Genomic DNA, 21,324 nt, shown 5'->3' with positions numbered 1-21,324 from the left:
TAGACCTGTTGTGACTTTATCAGGAAACAGAATTCATTTAGTATAGGCAACATGAGGAACATGGATAGCTGCAGTAGCTTCTCTTAGGGTATGTCTACACAGAAAACTTATTTAGAAATAACAGCCCTTATTTCGAAATAACTTTCCTAGTGTCTACACAGCCAAACCGCTGTTTCGAAATAATTTGAAATAAATTCAAAATAGCGGCGTGCTTATTTCAAATTTGGTAAACCTCATTCTACGAGGAATAACGCCAAATTCAAAATGGCTATTTTGAAATAAGTGCTGCATAGACACTTATTTTGAAATAGGGGGCCTCCAGCCTTCCCAGGGTGCCCTGGTGGCCACTCCAGCCTCAACCAAGAACACTTCTCTCCCTCCGTACCTCCCCAGAGCCCTTAAAGGGATTGACTCTGGCCACAGTGCCTGTGCCAGCTCCAAGCCTGCCAGCTCAGAGCCAGCAGTCACTGCCCCGACTCAATGGCCCCAAAACATGAGCCTGCAAGCCACTGGCAGCCAGCCCTCCACCATTCCCTAGGAGCAATCTGCCAGCTCCCAGGAGCCTGCCAAGGCCCGGAGAAGGTGGGTGCCTTCCTGGTCCAGGATGGAGATCATGGAACTTATTCATGTTTGGGGGGGATGCTCCCAACATCCATGATCTCTGCACTAGATGGAGGAATGTGGCTGTCTATGGCAGGATAGCTGCCAGCCTGGCCACATGCAAAATGAGGAGCAGGTTTGCACGACAATCAAGTTGGTCCAGCGAGACCCCCAACCCTGAGCCCTGAGCTTCCCCTCCCCCTTCTTCCCCTTGCTTCCCCCTTCCAGCTCCCTCCTCCCCTCTCCCACCCTCTCATCTCTCCTCTCCTGGAGAGATTGTGTTCATAAAAATACATGTATTTTATTTGACATCAGGAATGGGGGTTAGAGAGGGGTAAGTGGAAGGACGTGAGGGAGGAATGAGGCACAAGCCTCCAGTGGGGCAGACCTGGGAGACTCTTAGTTCTCCTCAGAGTGGAAGCTCTCCCACAGGGACTCCTGGATACTGACAGTCCCTCAATGGATCTTCCATATGGCAACCTGCAGAAAGTGCAGCCAGGCTCATAGTAACGCATCCACGAGAAGCCCCAGAGTGCCCAGGGGCAGCTCTGGCTCCATGTTGCAGAGTGCTGTGGTGTCCTGAGTGAGGGTTACCAGAGCACGCAGAGACAAAATGCTTTGCTATCCCTTATCGAGGTAGACAAGCAAGCAGGGAAACCTGAGAACTAGCTTTCGGGGGGGGGGGGGGGGGGGAGTCTCTTTAAGCACAGACCTCAGATAGCCTCAGGCAGCAGTCCCACACAATAAGTCCTGACCTGGTGCCCTGCCAGAACTGGTTTCAGCCAGCCTTAAATGCGATTCAGAGTCCACTCAGTGTGGACGCACAATTTTGAAATAGCAACGCGCTATTTCGAAATAGCAACACACTATTTCGAAATGCATTTTGTGTGTAGACGTGTTATTTCGAAATAAGCTATTTTGAAATAACACTGTAGTGTAGACATACCCTTACTCACCTCACCTTCGGAAGCATAGGTGCTGTCATTGCAAATATTTCTGGATGCTTAGATTAAAACAAAATAAATTCTCATGTCCTAGTGAGCTAATACTTTATAATCACCATCAGTATCACAATGAGGAAGATGTTTACAGTAGGCTTAATAATAGGGAGAATAAAGCTAGTGCTTACCAAAAATTTCAACATACAAGATGCAGAAGATGGGTGGAAAAAAACCCTCATGTAATGTAGGACTGAGGGAATATACTGTAATTTAGCGAATATACCCTGCACCCAAATATACCTCACCGTTTTTTCTATTTGAGTAAAAAAAATCTTGAATACCCCATGCACAAGTATAACCTGAGGGCTATACAAGACTTTTCTGTGCCGGGGTTATATTTGCTGGGGGTATATTTACAGTGCGGGGGAGGATGGGAGGATTAGTCACTCACCGCCCCAGGTTCTAGCACAGCCGCAGGAAGGGGCGGGAAGCAGGAGCCACCAGCCTCTGGGCGGGGGAGCGCTCACCGCCCGGTTCCAGCTCAGCCGCAGGAAGGGGCAGGGGGATGAGCACTCCTCCGCCCCTTCCTGTGTCTGCGCAGTAACTGGGGAGTGAGCGCTTCCCCTCCCGGAGGCTGGAGGCTGGTGGCTGGCAGCTATGCAGCCACAGGAAGGGGCAACGAAGAGCTCACCACCTGGTGAGTAAAAAAATTCTGTATTCCCTGCAACCCAGTATACCCCGCGGAGAGTGGGGGTGTGGGGTTTGTAAAAACAAATATAACCCACGGGTTATATCTGCTAAATTATGGTGTGTGTGTGTGTGTGTGTGTGTGTGTATATATATATATATATATATATATATATATATATATATATATATATATATATATATATAAATTTTTCCTGTGGTACCAACATGGCAGAAACAAGTTCTTCTTTAGTTTGTATATATTTATAGAATGATGGAAACATGATATTACTCTGAGTGCTTTTAGTTAACTTCAAACGTAAATGTGAAATACAACATGCCATCTATCAGACGGAGATGCTGGACACTTTGGGCAACAGACTCAAGAAGTAGCAGATCATTCTGCAAGACACAGAAACAGTTCCCACAGTGTCTGGACAGTGGGCTGTAGTTGTATATTGAGGCCCAGAAAAAGGAGTCATCACTTAATCAAGGTGAACATCCCATATCAATTTTCCTGAATAACCTTTTCCTCCAAAACAGATGTTCAAAAATACTGTAAGAATCTACTTAACATTGCAAATCCCTTGTTTTTTGTCTTGGAACAGGTGTTAATTCTTTCCAAGTCTACATGGCCTATAAAGATCTCTATCAAATGTCTGACAGCCAGGTATTCTTCAGCCTACTTATTGTTGAGATATGTACACTCCTTTTAGTTGTTAATATGTCTGAATCTCACTGGAAATTATAAATCTACCTGAGACAGTCATATTCCTTTGGACCTGAACTTGAGGAAATGCGTACATATAAAATTCCTCTCTCTGGAGCTCAAATCTTGAGAAATTCAGCACATCGGTATCTCCCATGCAAGCCCGTGAGCGCACATGGCACTGGGCACCTTGCAAAGTGGTGGCTAGTGTTTCTGTATATCAGGATCAGTGGAAGTAGCAGACGACCTCCAACATTTCATCCTTGATTTATATTCTTGCTTGTTGGCTTTGGAACATTAAATTTGAGTCAGGGGGAAAGAGACCAGGCGCTAGTGTGAGTATTAAAAGTGACATAGCTTTTGAAAGCCCATGTATTTCTCACTCACTGCAAACCTTTACACATATTCTTTGGAAAAGGCTGAGTTCAGTTGTTGCAGCAGGAGGTTACAATGAGCTTGTTTGTATAGCACTTGTTATTGACCCATGCTCTTCAGCTTTCTAGTTCACAGACATCAGATCATTGTAATTGGACAATGGGGTCTGTTAGTCATAATCATGTTTGCTTATTCAGTTGAGCAAAAGCTTCATTCCCACTTATTCACAGAGCCAACTTTCTTTTTCTCTTCAACAACTGTTGTTATACTTCTGATGCATGTGGTTTTCATTGGAATTTTAATTGCATACCAAGGCCAATCTCTTGATGGGATAAATTACAGCAAAACATGTTAAGAAGAAGGGGAGAAGCGGGCAAGGGGGCCAATATTCAAACTTGAACGACTAAAGCAGAGCACTTATTTCTACCTCTGGGTGCTCAGATCACTGCTGAGTTACCCCAAGCTTTTTGAATGACTCACCTGAAGACCGGATACGTTAACTTTAGGTGCCCAGTTTGAAAATTGGGATCCCAGTATTGCTTAGTGACAACAAATACAGAAAATATAGCGTGGGATTTTCCAAAGTGTACAAGTTCCAATGATTTTTAGAGTTGGTCCCTAAACTCCCCTAGGTGCTTTTGAGAAGACTTCATGTAAAGAAAAGAATCCATTGCTTCCCTTTTGTAGGGCTTATTTTTGAATGCGGAAAAGCAACAAATGTGGAAACCGGTGAGAGAAAACAGTAGAATGCTTTAGCTGTAAATGAAAGTTGTTCATGAAATTGAAACTGTGCCCACCATTACGAAAAGGTGCATGAAGTGTGTACTTCAGGGAACATACAGCTATTGTAGCTATGTTATAAGTGTCTACAGCTTAACTGCTGTTCTAATTTAGTGGACCTTATTCATTAATGGAAGCTTTTTAATATCTAGTTAGTTAGTTAGTTAGTTAGCTGCCCATGCTCAAACTACAGAACACTCACTAGGCACATGCTGTGTTGAAGGTGGTACATAGCTGCCTTGTCTTAGGAGGACTTCAGAGAGACATTTTGCTTATAGGTGATGCATAGTTCCTCAGGAGTGCAGCTGCTGCAACACTCCGCTGGCAGGTGTTCTGTGGCTGGCAGATGTGGAGTGCTTAGTAGTCACAGAGGTCCTAGCAGGGACTGTAAATGAGGCTGGCAGTGGCTGAACTCTTGTGCAAAGGCCAGTATAAAAAATACAATTTAAAATATAAGTGGACATGTTTGTGAACTAAATAACACATTACCCATATTAGTAATATGCCCCTCTTGTACCATTTCCAGCTATATGAAGCCTTTACCTTTCTGAAAAGCCTTGGAGCTGTAATCTTGGTCCACGCTGAAAATGGAGATTTGATAGCTCAGGTGAGTGAGTCGAATTTCTTCTTGTTTCCCTTAAAGCAGAGGCCCCCAAAATGTGGGACACACCACGGCTACATCTAGACTGCAAGCCTCTTTCGAAAGAGGCTTTTTCGAAAGATACTTTCGAAAAAGCTTCTTTCGAAAAAGAGCATCTAGACTACAATCAGTACTTTCAAAACAGCACTGTTTGCATTACATAGCACCTTTTTTCAAAAGAGCACTTTTGAAAAAAGGCATTATTCCTCATGAAATGAGGAGTACCGCCGTCGAAAGAAAAGGCTACTTTTTTCGAAAAAACCCTTCAGTCTAGACACAGCCCACATGTTCTTCCACCATCCTCGGTGGGGTTGGAAGAACATCTGGGGGGCATGGCAAGTACCACCCAGTCCGACTCCAGCTCCGGCTCTGCTCCAGTCATACCCTCATTTGCATCCCTGGTTCTTGTACCTGTCCCTTGTTGCCCCTGATCTTGGTACAGCACTAGTCCTGGCCCTGCACCAGCCCCCACCTATGGTTGGTCCTACTCCCAGCTCCAGACCCACCCACAGCTGCAGCCCCAGCCTCGGCCCATTTGTCCCAAGCGATACCTCCCCTAAGCCATGACTCCAACTCCAGAGGAGTTAGGTGACACCTGGACAGAGGTAAAGGGGGCTGTCATGACTCTTAAAAGTTTGGGGACTGATGCCTTAGAGTGTGAATATGTTTCATGTAACAAGGAAGAAGGGAAACTTGTCTGCTAGAAAAGTAATCAAATAAAGTATTGGTGGGAAAACAGCGACTACCTTGCTGAATCTGATTTCTGGTAATGATAAATCACTGGGCTATGGAAATACAAGTAGGAATTCCATGTGTGAGTCATGATATAGGCTGCAGGCTGTAAGATGATACTCCTGACAGCTCCCTGCATGAGGCTCAGTGGGAGGGACTTGGGGATGCAAGAAGTAGGTCCCTGGGAACAGAGGCAGCTGGGTGGACAAACAGCAGGAAGAATCCTGTAAAGATACTAAGTAGCAGTTGAGGCCCGTATTGCTACTGCTAAGAAGTCAGTGTGTGCAAAGGGGATAGGGCTGTGTGTCCAAGCATGAGGGTGGTGTTGCTGTCAGACTGTCCATGATTCTTTGCTGAAAAGACCCTTATAAACATCCACACAGAGAACAAAAGAAACTCTCTAAAATTTTTGAAAAACCGATTAAAAATAAATTAGGCCGGGTTCTTGAAGAGGAGCCCTCTGAATCTGGAAATTAGTCAAATTAGAAGAATTCAAATACTGCCCCCTTTTTAAATGTCCTCAGACACATTAGAGTGTGTCGCTCTGGGAACCCATAGCCTAAGGGTGTAGAGCTGTCCCAGTAGCACAGGATGCCACAGTGGTGATTTGTAGGATGGCAGACTGAGGAAGAAATCCTGGCCACAGTGAAGTCAATGGCAGAACTTCCATTGATTTCCAGAAGTTCATGCATAGACTCAAAATGAGGAGGTTGTGGTGACAAATAATTATACAGTCATAATGTTACATGGCACATTACAATGATTTAAAATATATGGTCGCTGCCCTGAAGAATTAATGATGTAAAGCCCTGATCCTACAAAGAGATATGCATCACTGGAGTAGCATTAACTTCACCTAGACTCAGGTATCTGCCTGCATGAAGAGGGGCCTACAATAGACAATAGAGCTGATCCAGGACTAGAATTTCTGTTCTATGGGAAATCTCAACATTTCCATGGGAAAAACAATCATTCTGATTTAGAACAAGAGGCTGAAATTTCCTGTAAAATGAAAAATCTCCCAAAAATGTGATTCAGAACCTCAAAACATTTTGCCTCGACTTTTATATTGTATTAAATTATAATACACTAGCAGGTGAGGCCCCTAGTTTACCAAGCAAAGTCATTTTTCATAGATTACACTTATAGGAAAGTTCAATAAATTAAATATATATAATAGAAAATTGTAGTAATGTGCTTGCAAAAGAGAAGTAAAAGAACAGTTTTTTACATTTGTAGGATTTCAACTTCAAACATTATTCATTTTATTGAATAATTACCATACATAGTAAATTTGAATCTGAAACTCATAAAGCTTCCATTACTTTTTCTGCAACTAATTTGAATAATTTTGTGATTTGTAACAACAAAAAATTTCTTTGCACTAAAATGACAGTTGAATAGATTTTAATGTTGTTAGCACATATATTTATGAACTCTAAACATAACAGCCATGATTTTTTTCCAATGAAAACCAAAAATAACTATTTAAACTTTTCACCCAGCATATTTCACTGATGTAAAAAGTAGTACATTCAGCTAGGATTGTTTATGCAAAATTTGGTATCTGTAGGTAATCATGAGGTATGACTTTATTTTGCACAAACAAATCCACAAACAAACTCTTCAAAATATATAATAATAGATATAATAAAATCACTAGTTTAGTGTAATATAAAAGTCAAAATAATGTGAATCAAAATGGCATTACTGAACTGAAACATTTTGGAAAAAGTGTGCCAAAATCAACACATTTCTATGAAACATTTCAATTGAAATGAATTCTGATGGAAAAGTGTTCTATTTTGATCAACTCTAATTGGCAACCATAGACCATGCAGATGGACAAAAGATTAGGGGAAGGGGAAGGATGGAGGAAGTTTACAAAAATTAGTTGTATTCTACAGCAAAATACTGGTGGCGGAAAGAAAGTGGCTTATGGTGGTTGCTTGAATGACTAACCAGTATGTTAATCCAAATATTTATTTTATCAAACTCATGTCCTACTTTATTAACATTATTGAATCCTCTTAAAGTGGCTAATTTTGTCATTCTGTCATCTTCATTCTGCCACCTCCTGGATATGACTAACCTATTTTTAAATTATGCCATTCTTTGTTATCCTGCTTCTTTCATATTATGTATTTGTAATATTTTATTCTATTTTAATTGTCTGCAGCATCCTGCATGCAGAGGCAACAGGTGCATTTTATTTAAAACTATTTTAAAATATATAGTCAAAATATTTTGGTTTTGTAACCCTCGTGCATCTCATGTATACAATATGGTCATGATGGATTGTCCACTTGTCACCCAGTGTAGCAAAGACACAAATCTATGTGTGTAATCTAACCAATTCTTTTTGGAATAGGTTAGAAGTGCATTAGCTTTTTACCCCCAGAGACCTGAAATCAAATATTCATTAGGCTACATATAAAAATGTGTTAGCTGATTTCATTCTTGTCTCTAGAGGACATTTGTCTATATCACAGAATCATTACATTTGGCCAACTCTGCTCTTTAGAGGGCTAAGGGTGAGAGAGGTCAGGATTTGTGGTGCTTTAATAAATCTGTGTGAGAGCACTTCTGCAGGTCCTATTAATCCATCACCTTTTTTGATCTGAAAGTTTACTCCAAAAAACGCCCCTTGCATGATCTTTATATTAAATCATAAGGATCACCCACCTATCCTTTCATAAGAAGGTTTGGTACAAAGTTTTGCTGACAAACATCATCTATCTGAGCAATGAATACTTGGAATATCCATTCCTAAGATAACAGGAAAACATTAAGTAGCACTATAATGCAAAGGGATGCATTTTAGTGGGGTTAAAAGGCATTTAGTTCTGCATCTTCATGATCAATGGGAAAAGAATTACAGAAAATTTAGATCAAGCAATGCCTGAAAGGGTTGGAGGGAGAATAAGCAGGGTAAATAGATACTGTAAAAAAACTTGAGGAAATAATCATACTAAATAGGAGGCGTGAGAAAAAAATATTGTGTGAGTAATGGTGGAATTATAGTTCTGGGTAGTCCTTAATTAATACAGTATTTTCAGATCCTATTTTTCATAAGATACATATTTAGAGAGGACAACAGCATTTTTCTTGTGATGAAATCACAATAGGATCAAAATTCTGTACTGACTTACAGGCACAAAACTTCCACTGAAACCTGTAGCAGGTTACAGGTGATCTTTGTCTGTGTGGAATCTGTCCCAGTCTATTTAGGACTGGTCTTTCTATCTTCGGTTCCCTTTTTTTCAGGGCACTATCCATTAGAGGCTGTAGGAAAATGTGTCCCTCAGTACACTAAAGGAAGTTTAATATAAATGCATGTTGTTCTAGAGGTGGTCAGCATTTGTCTGTCACTTTCCAGGAACAAAAACGTATCCTGGAAATGGGAATCACAGGACCCGAGGGACATGCCCTAAGCAGACCCGAGGAGGTAAGAGGCATAACTAAGTCTGCTGGCATTTACATGCCATGGGAAGTAGGTTTCTTAATAAATACATAAATAAATGAATGAATAAGATGATGGATGAATGATGGGGGAGGGGAAAACAAACCATCTGTGTTTCACAGTCTGTTCTGATAATGACATTCTCTACAAAATTGTCTTAAGTATGAGACATCATGCTAAAAATTAGTAACAAATCTGCAAAATATTCACAGGACATATTGTATGTCAGCAGATCAAGACATTTCAGCCAAAGATGCTCCTAATAAATAATGCTTTTCCCTACTATCTGTACATAATCACAAACATCTATCTACTATAATATTCTGAATTAATGTGAACGGAAGGATACTGTGGGTCAACTTGATTCATGCATTTTTCTCCCATAATAAAAACAGTTAATGCATGGATCAGCATAGGTCACTGAAAAAGGATTTTTCTAACATCATGTCTCCACCATGGGGACTGTAGAAGCATAATTATGGTTGACATAACCACAGAGTGTAGATCAGCATTCAGAAACTCCCAGCCCATGGGCCATTCTTGGCTGGAGCAATTGCTCAATCTGGCCCAAGAGTCCTGGGGGGACCAGGGACCTGGGGGATTGTCCATTCCCTTTGCCTAAGCCCTGCCCCTTCCCACCATTGCCCCACCCTTTCTCCCCTCGGCACCCCATTCCCCAAGGACATAGTTTTGGGTATCACTGGGGGGGGGCATGGTGCAGGACAGCAGCAGTGGTTGGACCCTCCTGCAGTCCCCACAGTGGCAGGAGCCACAGGAAAGTGGAGCGAGCGTGCCCACTGCATGCACTCCACATCCCCAAAGCTCCTGCTGCTGCGGGGAGTGTGTGTGGGGGGGCCTGATCATTGCGGGGGAAGGAGTGTCAGGAGGGGCAGAGCATGGGGAATGGAAATGAACAGCCTCCTTCCTTCCCCTCCTGGCTTGCTAGGACTCCTGGGTCAGATTGCATAATTGCTCCATCCAGGGATGGCCCATGGGCTGGGAGTTTGAGACTCCCGGTGGAGCTTATACTGGTGGCAGGGTTTTTCCATGGGTTTAAGAATATCAACTCTTTACATGATGGTAGCTAGGTCCATAGAAACCTTCTTTTTTTGATCTTGCTCTGTCAACACTGGGGGTTAGTTTGGCATAGCTATGTCACTCAAGCTATGTCACTCAAGAGGATGGTATTTCTTACCACAACATGTGGTAGCCCCATTACCTCTGGGTATGCCTACACTACCCTCCTATTTCAAAATAGGAGGGTAATGTAGGCATACCGCAATTGCAAATGAAGCCCGGGATTTGAATTTCCAGGGCTTCATTTGCAAAAGCGGGGCGCCGCCATTTTTAAATCCCCGCTCGTTCGAACCCCGTGCCGCGTGTAGCCGCACGGCACGAACTAGGTAGTTCGAACTAGGTTTCCTAGTTCAAACTACCGTTACTCCTCATTCCACGAGTTACTCCTCATTCCTCATACCTAGTTCGTGCCGCGTGTAGCCGCGTGGCATGGGGTTCGAACGAGCGGGGCTTTAAAAATGGCGGCGCCCCGCTTATGCAAATGAAGCCCGGGAAATTCAAATCCTGGGCTTCATTTGCAATTGCGGTATGCCTACATTACCCCGCTAGTTCGAACTAGCGGGGTAGTGTAGACATACCCTCTCTCTTTCTTCCCCAGTCTTGCTTGGTGATGAACCATTCCCATATTAGCATATGAATCCTGAACTCTGGCTTGTCACGAGGTGTCTATGTTTGTAATAATGGCTCCTAGGAGAACATCAGGTGGAAAACAATAATTGCTGAAGTGAACTTTTTAATTTTAGAAGAAGAGCTTCAAAAGATGTACTTAAATTGTAAAGACTTAGCTCATGTGTCTTAGGACATGCTGTCTTTACAGACTTGACTGACAAAAAATTTAAAGAGAATTTTCAACAACTGTAATATTTTGGTCATTCCAGTTATCTGGATTGAAGCAACACTCCTGACAGGTGTACAGAGAGGGTTTGGGCCAATCATTGGGCTAATGGCAGTGTAGAGAGGCCTCTAGTGGTATTGGAAAGACACTGCTGCACCAGTTGAAGATAAATGATGCAAGTCCCAGATGGCTCTTTGTGCTTTGACACTCAGGAACTTACTGTAGGATGTTTGAAAGCTTTCTGTGGATTACAGGCTAAATTCAGCCTATATTGCTGATGCTGTTCCTTAGAAATACTTATATTCACTTTCATTGCATCCTTGTGCAAAGATTTGGGCTAAGTCTGCTGGTCTGAGAGCACAGCGAATTGTGACACTATTTTGCCCTTCCGTTTCCTCCTCCTTTGTTTGTAGGGGAAAGGCCCTAAGGCTTTGTGAAGAAATGTGGATTTGGAAGAGTTTATAGGGGAGAGGTGCAGCTTTAGTGCTAGCAGCAAAGTTCTTTATAACATTGCTTTGGTACTATTTTAGGCTCAATGGTGCCATTAGCAAGGGGTAGTGGGATACAGAGCTGCATTGCTCAGGGAAGACTGGTGCTACACCATTCTAGCTTACTGTGCTAGATACCTACATGGGGCTAAAGGCAGAACTGTGTCCTTGCCTTCTCACCACTGCTCTGTTCCAGTAAGGTACCATGTGCCTCTGGAAAAGTAGGGAGGGCACACTCTAGAATTTTGTTTGGTCTTTACACAAGCCATGCAAAGGCCATGTGACTTTTTTCCCTTTCCACTGAACACTGCATAGCAGTATGTGAGCCAAGCAGAACCAGGCCTTTCGAAAAAACGATTCTTAAAGAAAGGGAAATCTATCTGAGTGCTGGATTTTCTGCCTCTTTTCTTGTCCATTTCAGCTTGAAGCAGAAGCTGTTTTCCGTGCCATCACCATTGCCAGTCGAATCAACTGTCCGGTGTATATCACTAAAGTGATGAGTAAGAGTGCAGCTGATATTATTGCACTGGCTAGGAAGAGAGGTATGGAACTCAGGGCGAGCTCTCCAAAGGGGGGGTGCATTGTATATATCAGTTTACCAAATGAAAGCTTTAGCAACTAACCAAATCGCTGAAAGCATGGGCCAGTATCCCGACTTAAATGGCTGCTGTTATGCTACCAGTTTGTTGTGGGGAAAATGGAAGTGAGACCCCATGCAACTTTGACACTCTCCCTCCTGCTTTCTACAACTGTTGTAGCAAGCAAGCAAGGTACTAACAAACTTCAACAGGACTTTATTTACCAAAAGTGGAGCCTCTTTAGAAAGCTGCTGCATCCCTTAGTAGCTCTCACTCAGCCCCTGCCAATCTTCTCCCCACTCCTTCCTGTTTCCTGTGCTTCCGGACTTCCAACAGCCAATGCTCCCAGTTCTAATAATTACAAGCAGCATCTAAAACACCACAACAACCTGCCCCTTCTCCCACCTACCTGAAATGTGCATCTTAATCCTCCCTTCTCACATGCCACCTGCTTCTCACAAGCCCAAGCTACTGGCATAGACTTTCGGCCTTTTGTGGGGCAGCTTCCAGAGTGCATCTCTCTGTAGCACTTGCTGTCAGATACTGTTAGTGCTACAGAGTTCCATGACCTAACCATGGGTGGGGAAAATAGAACACACGTATTGGACCTTGTAGGGAGAGTTTTGCTCCCTGGAGTGTTGAGGAGCTGTTTTTCCCTCTTCCCCTACACTCAGCTCCTTTGTATTTTGAATATCCACCAGCTACAACAGGGGTGGCCAACCAGTTAGACACAAAGAGCCAAAAGAGCTGTGGATAGTAGTGCAAAGAGCCACACATCCCTCCCCCAGAGCCAGGCACCCCCAGACCCCTCCCATTCTAACCCAATGCCTGGGTCTCACTGGAGCTAACACAGCCATAGCCATGCACTTCTCCCTCCAGGAACTGGGGCATGTGCACAAAGCGGGCATACGGCTCCGAACAAGCCGTAACCCTGAGAGCCGCATTTCTGTGAGCAAAGAGCTGCATGTGGCTCAAGAGCCACAGGTTGGCCCCACTGAGCTACAAGTTCCACTTTATTGCTAAACTTTTGTCCTTGTCTCCCCTCTTAATGTTCTGTTCTTATCAAGTGTCCCTGATTTTCTCTGTAATCTCATTTTCTTTCCCTCACATTGCCCTCTCCTGGTTCCATTCGTCTCCCACAGCCTCTCACACTTCCAGCACCTCTCACAGTTGGGCAGGTCAGAGGCAAACCACAGAGACAAAGCAGTGCAAGGGAAGGGCAGTTGTGCTGCTCAGTAGTGCTGTGGAGTACGGGTTACCATGGAGATCCCCAGTGACAGCCAGCAGGAGCAGCAAGTAGCTTGACTTTGGCCACACCACTGCCACTAGGCACTCATGTAAAAGCCTGCATTTCCACTTGCTTGTGCTACACATGTTCTTTGCATACGTAAAGAAGGCCAGCCTGCAGGGTCATTTAATCCACTGCACAAACTCACTGAAAAGCCAGGAGAAGATGCCTGTGATAAGATTATTGAAATTAAATGCAACTTTGAACTCCCCTTCCCCAAGATTAAAGAATTTTGTAAATATTCTGATCAAAAGCATATGTGTCTTGGAAAGCTGCCTGATTAAATTTTTATAATACAGACAAAGCCAGGGCTGTTTAATTTCTTAGGAGTTATGCTGGCCATGTAGCAACATGTAAATTATGCATGGCTGTGTGCAGCAAGGTGCATAATGCATTGGCAAGTGGATTGTAACCATTTACTGTATATTTTTGCTTCTCTCTAGGTCCTCTAGTTTTTGGCGAGCCAATCACTGCCAGCCTGGGGACAGATGGGACACATTATTGGAGCAAAAACTGGGCCAAGGCTGCAGCCTTTGTGACCTCTCCACCTCTGAGTCCTGATCCCACCACACCAGATCACTTGAATTCACTCTTAGCATGGTATGGCCTTTAATGGTTTATAAATAGCCAGGTTAATAAGTGTGAAACTCATGCCAGACATAACATCGAGAGATAATCCCAGAGCCCTTTCGGGTATGTGTGTGTTTTTCCTCTGATTTCAACAGGCTTTGGACTAAGCTTGTAGTATATAAAACTGGGATGGACAAGGGATGCCAGGTTACAGTAGAATTAGGTTCTTAAGGACCGAACCTTGCTATCATTAGAGTTAAAGGCAAAATTCCCATTGGCTTTAGTGGAAACTGGTTAGACTCAAAATTATCAATAAAAGAAGCTATAGTAAACTGACAGTGCAAATAAAGGCCAACTCAAGATTTAAATAACCAGGGTAGTTAGAACACACTGCTGAAATCAACTTGCTGAGGCAGATTTCCCTGGCCTGCTTTAAAGGCTAGCAGATTACGTAGAGTGCATAGTGCACATATAGCAACCCTAACTAAAAGGAGCCTGCCTGTTCCATGCTACAGACATACATCCATATTAGGGATGTTAGGAAGCAAATAAATAGCCAATTGTGTAGTCGATAGAATTTCTGAGTTGATAAGGGAAGAAGCTTCTGGAAGTTACCCCTTGCTGCGGCTCTGCAGTTTAAATGTAATAAGAGATGGGAGGGCAGGCAGCCTGGGTCCTACTACTTTTAAACTGCAGAGCTACAGCAGGGATAGCCCTTGGCCTGGCATGAGCTGGGATTGAGCTGGGTCCAGCAGCCACTGTCTGTGGGGAGTGCCACTGGATACATGCAGCAGTGTGGGGGAGGGAGGCAGGCGGCACCGTGGACATGGTGCTGGAGGGAACCAGCTTTTAAGCTGGCTCCTCCCAGCACCAGCTTCTTCTTACCCCTCTGATACAGAGGCAAGTGGGGAATGGGGGAGGGGCGTTGAGTAGTCGACTTAACTACTCACATACATCCCTAATCCAGATCATACTAATTTCCCCATATATTGTACAGATGTGAGTCTACCAATCTACTATGAAGGTGACAGAACAAACAAATATATGAAGACAGATATATTATTTGCAATTTTAACTGAAGAAATGGGGAACAGAATTTATTCAACTGTGAATTATTTGTTATTAAAAAGCTTCCAGGTTTGAAAGGTTAACAACTTCCACCAAAGTAAATATAACCGATTTCCAACCTCTAGGTTGTGCTTCAGTACACACAAGAGTGGAGACTTGTGAACTTCCCCTTGGGTGACCTATCTCTTTTGTTAGAGGACTCGTGTAACATTTGAAAGATAGACAGGAGTTAAATTATCATGAGTTTTGTGTTAACCAATGAGAAGATGCTATATCTTGGCTCTTCTTCTGTCCTCACCAGGCCTTGTTTGGTACCTTTCTCTTGAGCTCTGCTAACAATAATATGGCCCCAAGCATTCACTCTCCTAAAATATGAAAATGCTTGTTGTAATTTGCATGCACACATGCGCAAACCCATGAACTCTGAGGACAGGGGCTAATCTTTCTGTTGTTAATGTCTTATAGCTTAGTTTGGAAAGGTCTTGGGCATCCATAACTTGCAGTGACTTCAATGGGATTTGTAAGTGCTCAGCATTTCTGAAAATCAAGGCACTGGGGGAATAGCTAAATTCTTAGGGTTAATAGTGTTGCTAAGGGATGCTGTGCCCTGAGGCAAGAAGGCATCCGGTTGCTGGAAGGCCTGATTTAGCCTAGTTTAGGTTATGTCTCCACTCTAGCTTGGAGGTGTAAATTCCAACACAGAATGAAATAATTGTGCTACATTGGCTGAAAGCCTTCTGGAGGAGGATAGTCATTCCAAGGGCTTGAAGAAACAGTGCCATCTGTCTGCCACAATGGTTCAGGTGAACAGGTTCAGCAGGTACCAGCAGTGTCCCGGCACTCTACTGTTGTGTATCACCTCCATAAAGTGTGCACTGAGATTCTTCTTTGGCTTACATGGTAGCGCCACATCTTTGGGGAGATAAGGAGCTTCTGGCTGAGTCCCAACAGGACAGAGTGCTCATGGTAGAGTGAGTAATTCAGTTTGCCATCCACGCCACTGTCCAACAACACGGGGTGGCACTATGTTTCTTCCTGTGCTGATTCCTGATTCTATTGATACCTCAGATGAAGTACATTTTTAGGGTGTTCAAATGTTTACAGATCACATTTCTTCTGGAAATGAGGTTTCAACCATGGCAGGTTGTCAAGATATGTACATAGGTGATATAAAAGCATGGAAAGACATGTTTTTTTATCACCTACATACCTGCACATTAGAGACTATGTGCATGCATCTCTGTACGCACACTAGTCACTCTGGGTACTTCTACATACCAGGGTTAAACTTGAAATAAGCTACGCAACTGGAGCTACGTTAATTGCATAGCTTAAGTCAAAATAGCTTATTTCAAATTTGGGAACGTCTACACAGCACTTATTTTGAAATAGAGCACGCTTCCTCCGACTTCCCTTACTCCTCATACAATGAAGGTTACAGGAGTTGAAGCATGCAGTCCTCCAGCTTGACACTATTTTGACCATATGTCGAAATAACTGCTTAAGTATAGACATGGACTATATTATTTTGGAATAATGTCTTTTATTCCAAAATAACGCTGCTGTGTGGATGTATTCTCTGTTGGTGCTAGACTTACATAGGTGTTAAAGAAAGCCGAATCTGACCCTAAGTTAAATGCATTTTTGATGAGCTGGGTGAAATTGGTTTACTTTTGATTAGTCCTGGTCTTGAGAGCAACTGAAATTAGTTTCCTTATTTGATCTTTCTGTTCCTTAAAATGAAATAAAAAAAAGTCTTTTCTGGCCTGATCTTGCACTATTCACATCATTGGGAGTTTTGCTGTTGAATTCAGGGAAGCAGGATCAGGCTTTTAAAAAGCTCATACAACAGTGTAGAAAAAAGTAATTTTTTTTACTGCAGCAGACACAGGAGTATGTTCTCCACAAGAGGCTTCCAACATATTAATAATATGTGGGTCAAAATGGCACAGCTAAAATGGCAATAGATTTTTTTTATGAACCAAGATAAAGCCATCTCTTAATAACAAAATCAGCCAGGAAAACTAGGAAATCAGGGACATTTCCATCATGCTCCAAACATGTAGAAATGCTTTCCTTCACCCCGCCCCCTCAATGGCTTAAAGTCAAAGATCTTCAATGACAGCAGCTTAGCCTACTTTCAGTTCTAATACTTTAAATCAATACAACCCTATATATTAATACTTTGCAGTGCATTTATATATAGGGCTTTACTTAAGGTTGAATATGATTATGATAAACTAGAATACTTACTTGGCATTGCTCGGGTCCTTCAGGGCAAGGGACTGGGCATGTGGGGAGGTGCAGGAGTCAGGGCAGGGGTTTGGGGATGTGGGGGCTCTGGGCAGGAGGCTAGAGGGGGTGCAGGAGGGGCTCAGGGCAGGGGGTGGCGGTGCATTAGTCAGGGGAGGGGTTTAGGAGGTATAGAGAGGCTCAGAGAAGGGCTTTGGGAGGGCAAAGCGCAGGGGAAAAACAATTCCATACACATCCCATTGTCTTGGCACAACCAAACTTTCGCCATGCTTTAAGTTATGATAAAGAGGAAGCTGCATACCAAATTTGGTGGTCCTAGCTCTTACCATTTAGGAGGAGTTCTGGAACAAATGGGCAGACTGACAAACAGACACACAAACATATAATAATTTTTTATAGCACTTTTCATCAGTAGGCCTCCCAGCTTTTTACAAGCATTAGTCTTGCAACATAAGAGAAGCATGTTTATTATGGCTGGTTTAAAAGTTTCTGTGAAAGCTATTTTGCAAGAAACTGAATTTTTAACTAAGCAAAAATGTCTTCTTCCCACAGAAACTTTAGATTTTTTGTTGTTGAAAAAACTGAATGCCTGAAATCCAACATGCCACTGTAGGGCATCATGGGAGTAGTATTTCAGATACTTAATGCTCCCACAGTTGTGTACGGGCTGGGCTCACTAGTCAGCCTCTATTTCCCATTATGCACTGCTTCCCCTCACCAAGAAATGAGCTGGTGGTGCTTCATGGGAGATGTGATATGATTAGATAGTCTGGTCAATGAAAGAGAATGTGAGCATGAGGTATTTGAATTACAGATCCCATGTGCCATCATAGTGGCATTTCAGGATCTAAATACTTCAATTTTTCCACCAAAACCTCAACATTTTCCATGGGAAAATCCTGAATTTTTCTGACCAGTTCTAACATTTATATCCATGTGACTACTTAATAGATTCAGGCAGTGGGGCTATTTATGTGCTTAACGTTAAGCATATGCAATTTTTTTGTTGGATTGGGGCCTATGTGATATTTTTGAACTATGAAGACTAAGCAGTGTGGTGCTCAGAAAAACAACTTTCCACAAAGGGCATATGGAGCAAACCACTGGGCAAGGCAACTAAAACAAAGCATAGAAAAGAGAGAGTGTCTTAGACTGTTTCTCATGCAGTAAATTAATAGTGTTGTATAGAAAGGCCTGCACTGTAAAGATAAACTCAGAACTGACAGGCTATTTGGGTTGAAGGAGGGTTTCTTGTCCCTATACTTGTATTTATTAATATATGTAAAAAATTAAAGAATCCATTATGGCAAATTAAACTTGCAAGACAGTGATGAGCTTAAAGGACAGAACAAGGACAAGATCAAATGGAAAGCAAACCATGTGATGCCACTGGTGTGTTTAGTAATGTGTGCTAATGCAAGAACTCATTAATATAAAAATACTTTTGCCTAATCTCTCTTATTTCATCATTAAACAAGAGGGTTGTCTTCAAATCAATAGCTCTTGATGTAGCTTGATTCATTTTGTATGTGTGGATAGGGAAGGATTAGAGAAGAAGAGGCAGAACGTTTCACAAACATGAATAGAAGTGGCACCGTAACAAACTGTACTTATCTGACAGAAAAATGACCTTTTACTTCATTCAGTTAGTTATTTCACCCCCTGAATCCAAGAACTTTATATAGTTCAAACCTGCAACTTACAGCACTGAAATGGGGAGGGACCATTGGGGACCTCTAGCTAGGTCAGCTGTACCTTAATTCTTCAGAGGCAGACATACTTTGGTGCAATTTATTGTGTGTAGCTAAGATCTGCAAAGCTGAGGTCTTGTCAGCTCTGTGCCCACTGAAGAATCCATCTCATTTCCTTCCTGTGCCTTGTTATCAGTCTTGAGCTGATGGTTAATTGGCTTGTTAGTTCAGCCAGCCCAAAAGACTGATGTACTAATAACTAGGGCCCTACCAAATTCACTGTCCATTTTGGTCAATTTCACTGACCTAAGATTTTATTATTTCAGCTATTTAAATCTGAAATTTCAGGGTGTTGTAATTGGTAGTGGCAAGGTTATTGGGGGTGGCGGGGTTTGCAGTACAGCTACTGACTCAAAAAGGAGGGGTGTGTGTGTGTGTGGTTGTGGTACTGCTATCCTTACTTATGTGCTGCCTCTGGTGGGGCACTGCATTCAGAGCTGGGCAGCTCAAGAGTGGCTACTGCTGCCTGGGAGCCCAGCTCTGAAGGCAGAGCTTCTACCAGCAGCAGCACAGAAGTAAGAATGGCATCATATGAAATTACTACCCTTACTTCTGAGCTGCTGCTGGTGGGGCGATGCCTTCAGAGCCGAGTGCCTGGCCTATAGCTGTCTTTCTCTAGCCACCTGGCTCTGACTGCAGTACAGAAGTAAGGGTAGCAATACCATAACCCCTATAAAATCGCCTTGTGACTTTGCAACTACTTTTTGTGTCAAGACCTTTGATGTGAAAAACACTGTTTTCCCCTGTGAAATCAATAAAGCGTAGGGTAAAAGCACATAAAAGACCAGATTTCAAGGGAGAGACTCACTTGCACAGTCCGTGCCACTTTTTTCATGGCTCTTGAATTTGTTAGGGCTCTAATAGTGACCTTGAATTACCTCAGTCAGCTTTTTCTGGGAGAATTAATTGGTGTTGGAGTAAAGAGCACAAGTTTACTTATTCACTCCCTGTTCTCTGTCACAGGGTGCAAGGAGAGAGTTTTTCTATACACATTTTGCAAAACATTTGTAGGCCAAAAAACGAAAAAATTCACTGTTCATTGTGTTACTTTCGTTTGACCTGGTAATGGATTTATCCTTAAAGTAGAATATTTAATACAGGATTTTGATAACCTCTGGAGTCATCTGCTCAGCCCTGTTAAGTGGGCTGTGTGCCAGTTTCTTGGTGAAAAGCAGAGCAAAATGCAGTTGATCTCAGCCATAGTTGATTACTGTGACCTGTTTGGAGAGTGTAAAGCTGAAGACAGGTGTTTTCTTAAAGAAAGGTGGGGTGGTCAGACACCCTTGCTCTTCGGTGATCACGTCTAGATTTGAAAAAACAAATTCACACCCAGCATGATGCCAAGTGTGTCTCTGTGTCCTGCAATATAAATATTCCATGTGTTGACTTTTTTTAGTGGAGATCTACAGGTGACAGGAAGTGGACACTGTCCCTACAGCACTGCCCAGAAAGCCATTGGAAAGGATAACTTCACTATGATTCCTGAAGGAGTTAATGGAATTGAGGAAAGAATGACTGTGGTCTGGGACAAGTCTGTCGTGAGTAATTGCTTATCTGTATAGACTAAAATATCGGCTGTTAGCTGGAGAATGAAAGGCAAGAGGCTCTCTGTCAGCATTCTAGTAGCTTCCCCACAGTCTACAGAATGAGCTACCATAAGGTTATTATTTATTTCTGAAGACATAATCAGTAGGGCTATGTCTACACTGCAAAGCTATTTTGGGATACTAGAAATAACTAGCCCATGTCTTAATAGCAAGCCTATTATTTCGAGCTCGCTGTTCTGACACCCTGTAAACCTCATCCCATGAGGAGTAAGGGACATTTCAGAATAGCTGGTTATTTCAAAATTTGGCACTGTGTAGACAGCACTAAATTATGAAATAAGCTATTTTGAAATAAGATCTAAAGATACGCAAATTGCTTAGCTCAAATTGTGTATCTTATTTCGAGCTACGGTTCAGTGTAGATGCATCCTAGGAATGCAGCTAGAAGCTTTGCATTTTATTTCTCTTTTGCTATGGAAACACATCATGTTTGATGAGTCCTGAGGCTTAACTGACTGTACATCACTGTTTTGGTATTATGACAGATCGTGTGTTTGGAGCTGACATAATAGTCAAAGCAGTTCAACCTCTTTGTATAAATAGACTTTGTATAAACTTGACAGCTAGATCATTTTACTTTGGGAAAAGTTCACATTCATCATTGAGAAATTACAAATGGATGGGAACTGAAGCTGGAGTGTATAGCCATTTAAATGAGGACTCCTGCTCTAATTTACACTGGTACTGTATATTGTACAGTGTAATGTTGGCATGAGTTAACAATTTGTTGGATATTCCATGGATCCTCATACATAATACATTCCCCCTACCCACTCACAGGTGAAACTAATACGCATGTTACAAACTGTAAAGCTGTCCAGTTACATCCATAGTGCACCTTTGACCACCTGACCTCAACTCTGTTTACCAACCCAACTTTCC

The 21,324-nt window shown here is 42.6% G+C and overlaps 1 protein-coding gene across 2 annotated transcripts in view; it reads left to right on the top strand.

Moving 5' to 3' along the window:
- CRMP1 (collapsin response mediator protein 1) overlaps positions 1-21,324 on the top strand; it is a 66,704-nt gene that overhangs the window by 36,154 nt on the left and 9,226 nt on the right. For both annotated transcript variants that reach the window (XM_006128209.3, XM_006128210.4), the window contains exons 5-10: positions 2,837-2,898; positions 4,619-4,699; positions 8,844-8,912; positions 11,749-11,869; positions 13,637-13,793; positions 20,232-20,373. In XM_006128209.3, the coding sequence (XP_006128271.1) occupies positions 2,837-2,898; positions 4,619-4,699; positions 8,844-8,912; positions 11,749-11,869; positions 13,637-13,793; positions 20,232-20,373 (632 nt within the window). The remainder of the gene's footprint in view (positions 1-2,836; positions 2,899-4,618; positions 4,700-8,843; positions 8,913-11,748; positions 11,870-13,636; positions 13,794-20,231; positions 20,374-21,324) is intronic.

The sequence above is a fragment of the Pelodiscus sinensis genome, chromosome 5, assembly GCF_049634645.1.
Source record: "Pelodiscus sinensis isolate JC-2024 chromosome 5, ASM4963464v1, whole genome shotgun sequence".
In the NCBI taxonomy this organism is placed as follows: Eukaryota; Metazoa; Chordata; order Testudines; family Trionychidae; genus Pelodiscus; species Pelodiscus sinensis.
Note: the sequence above shows the minus strand (reverse complement) of the source record. Positions and strands in the feature narration are given on the sequence as shown.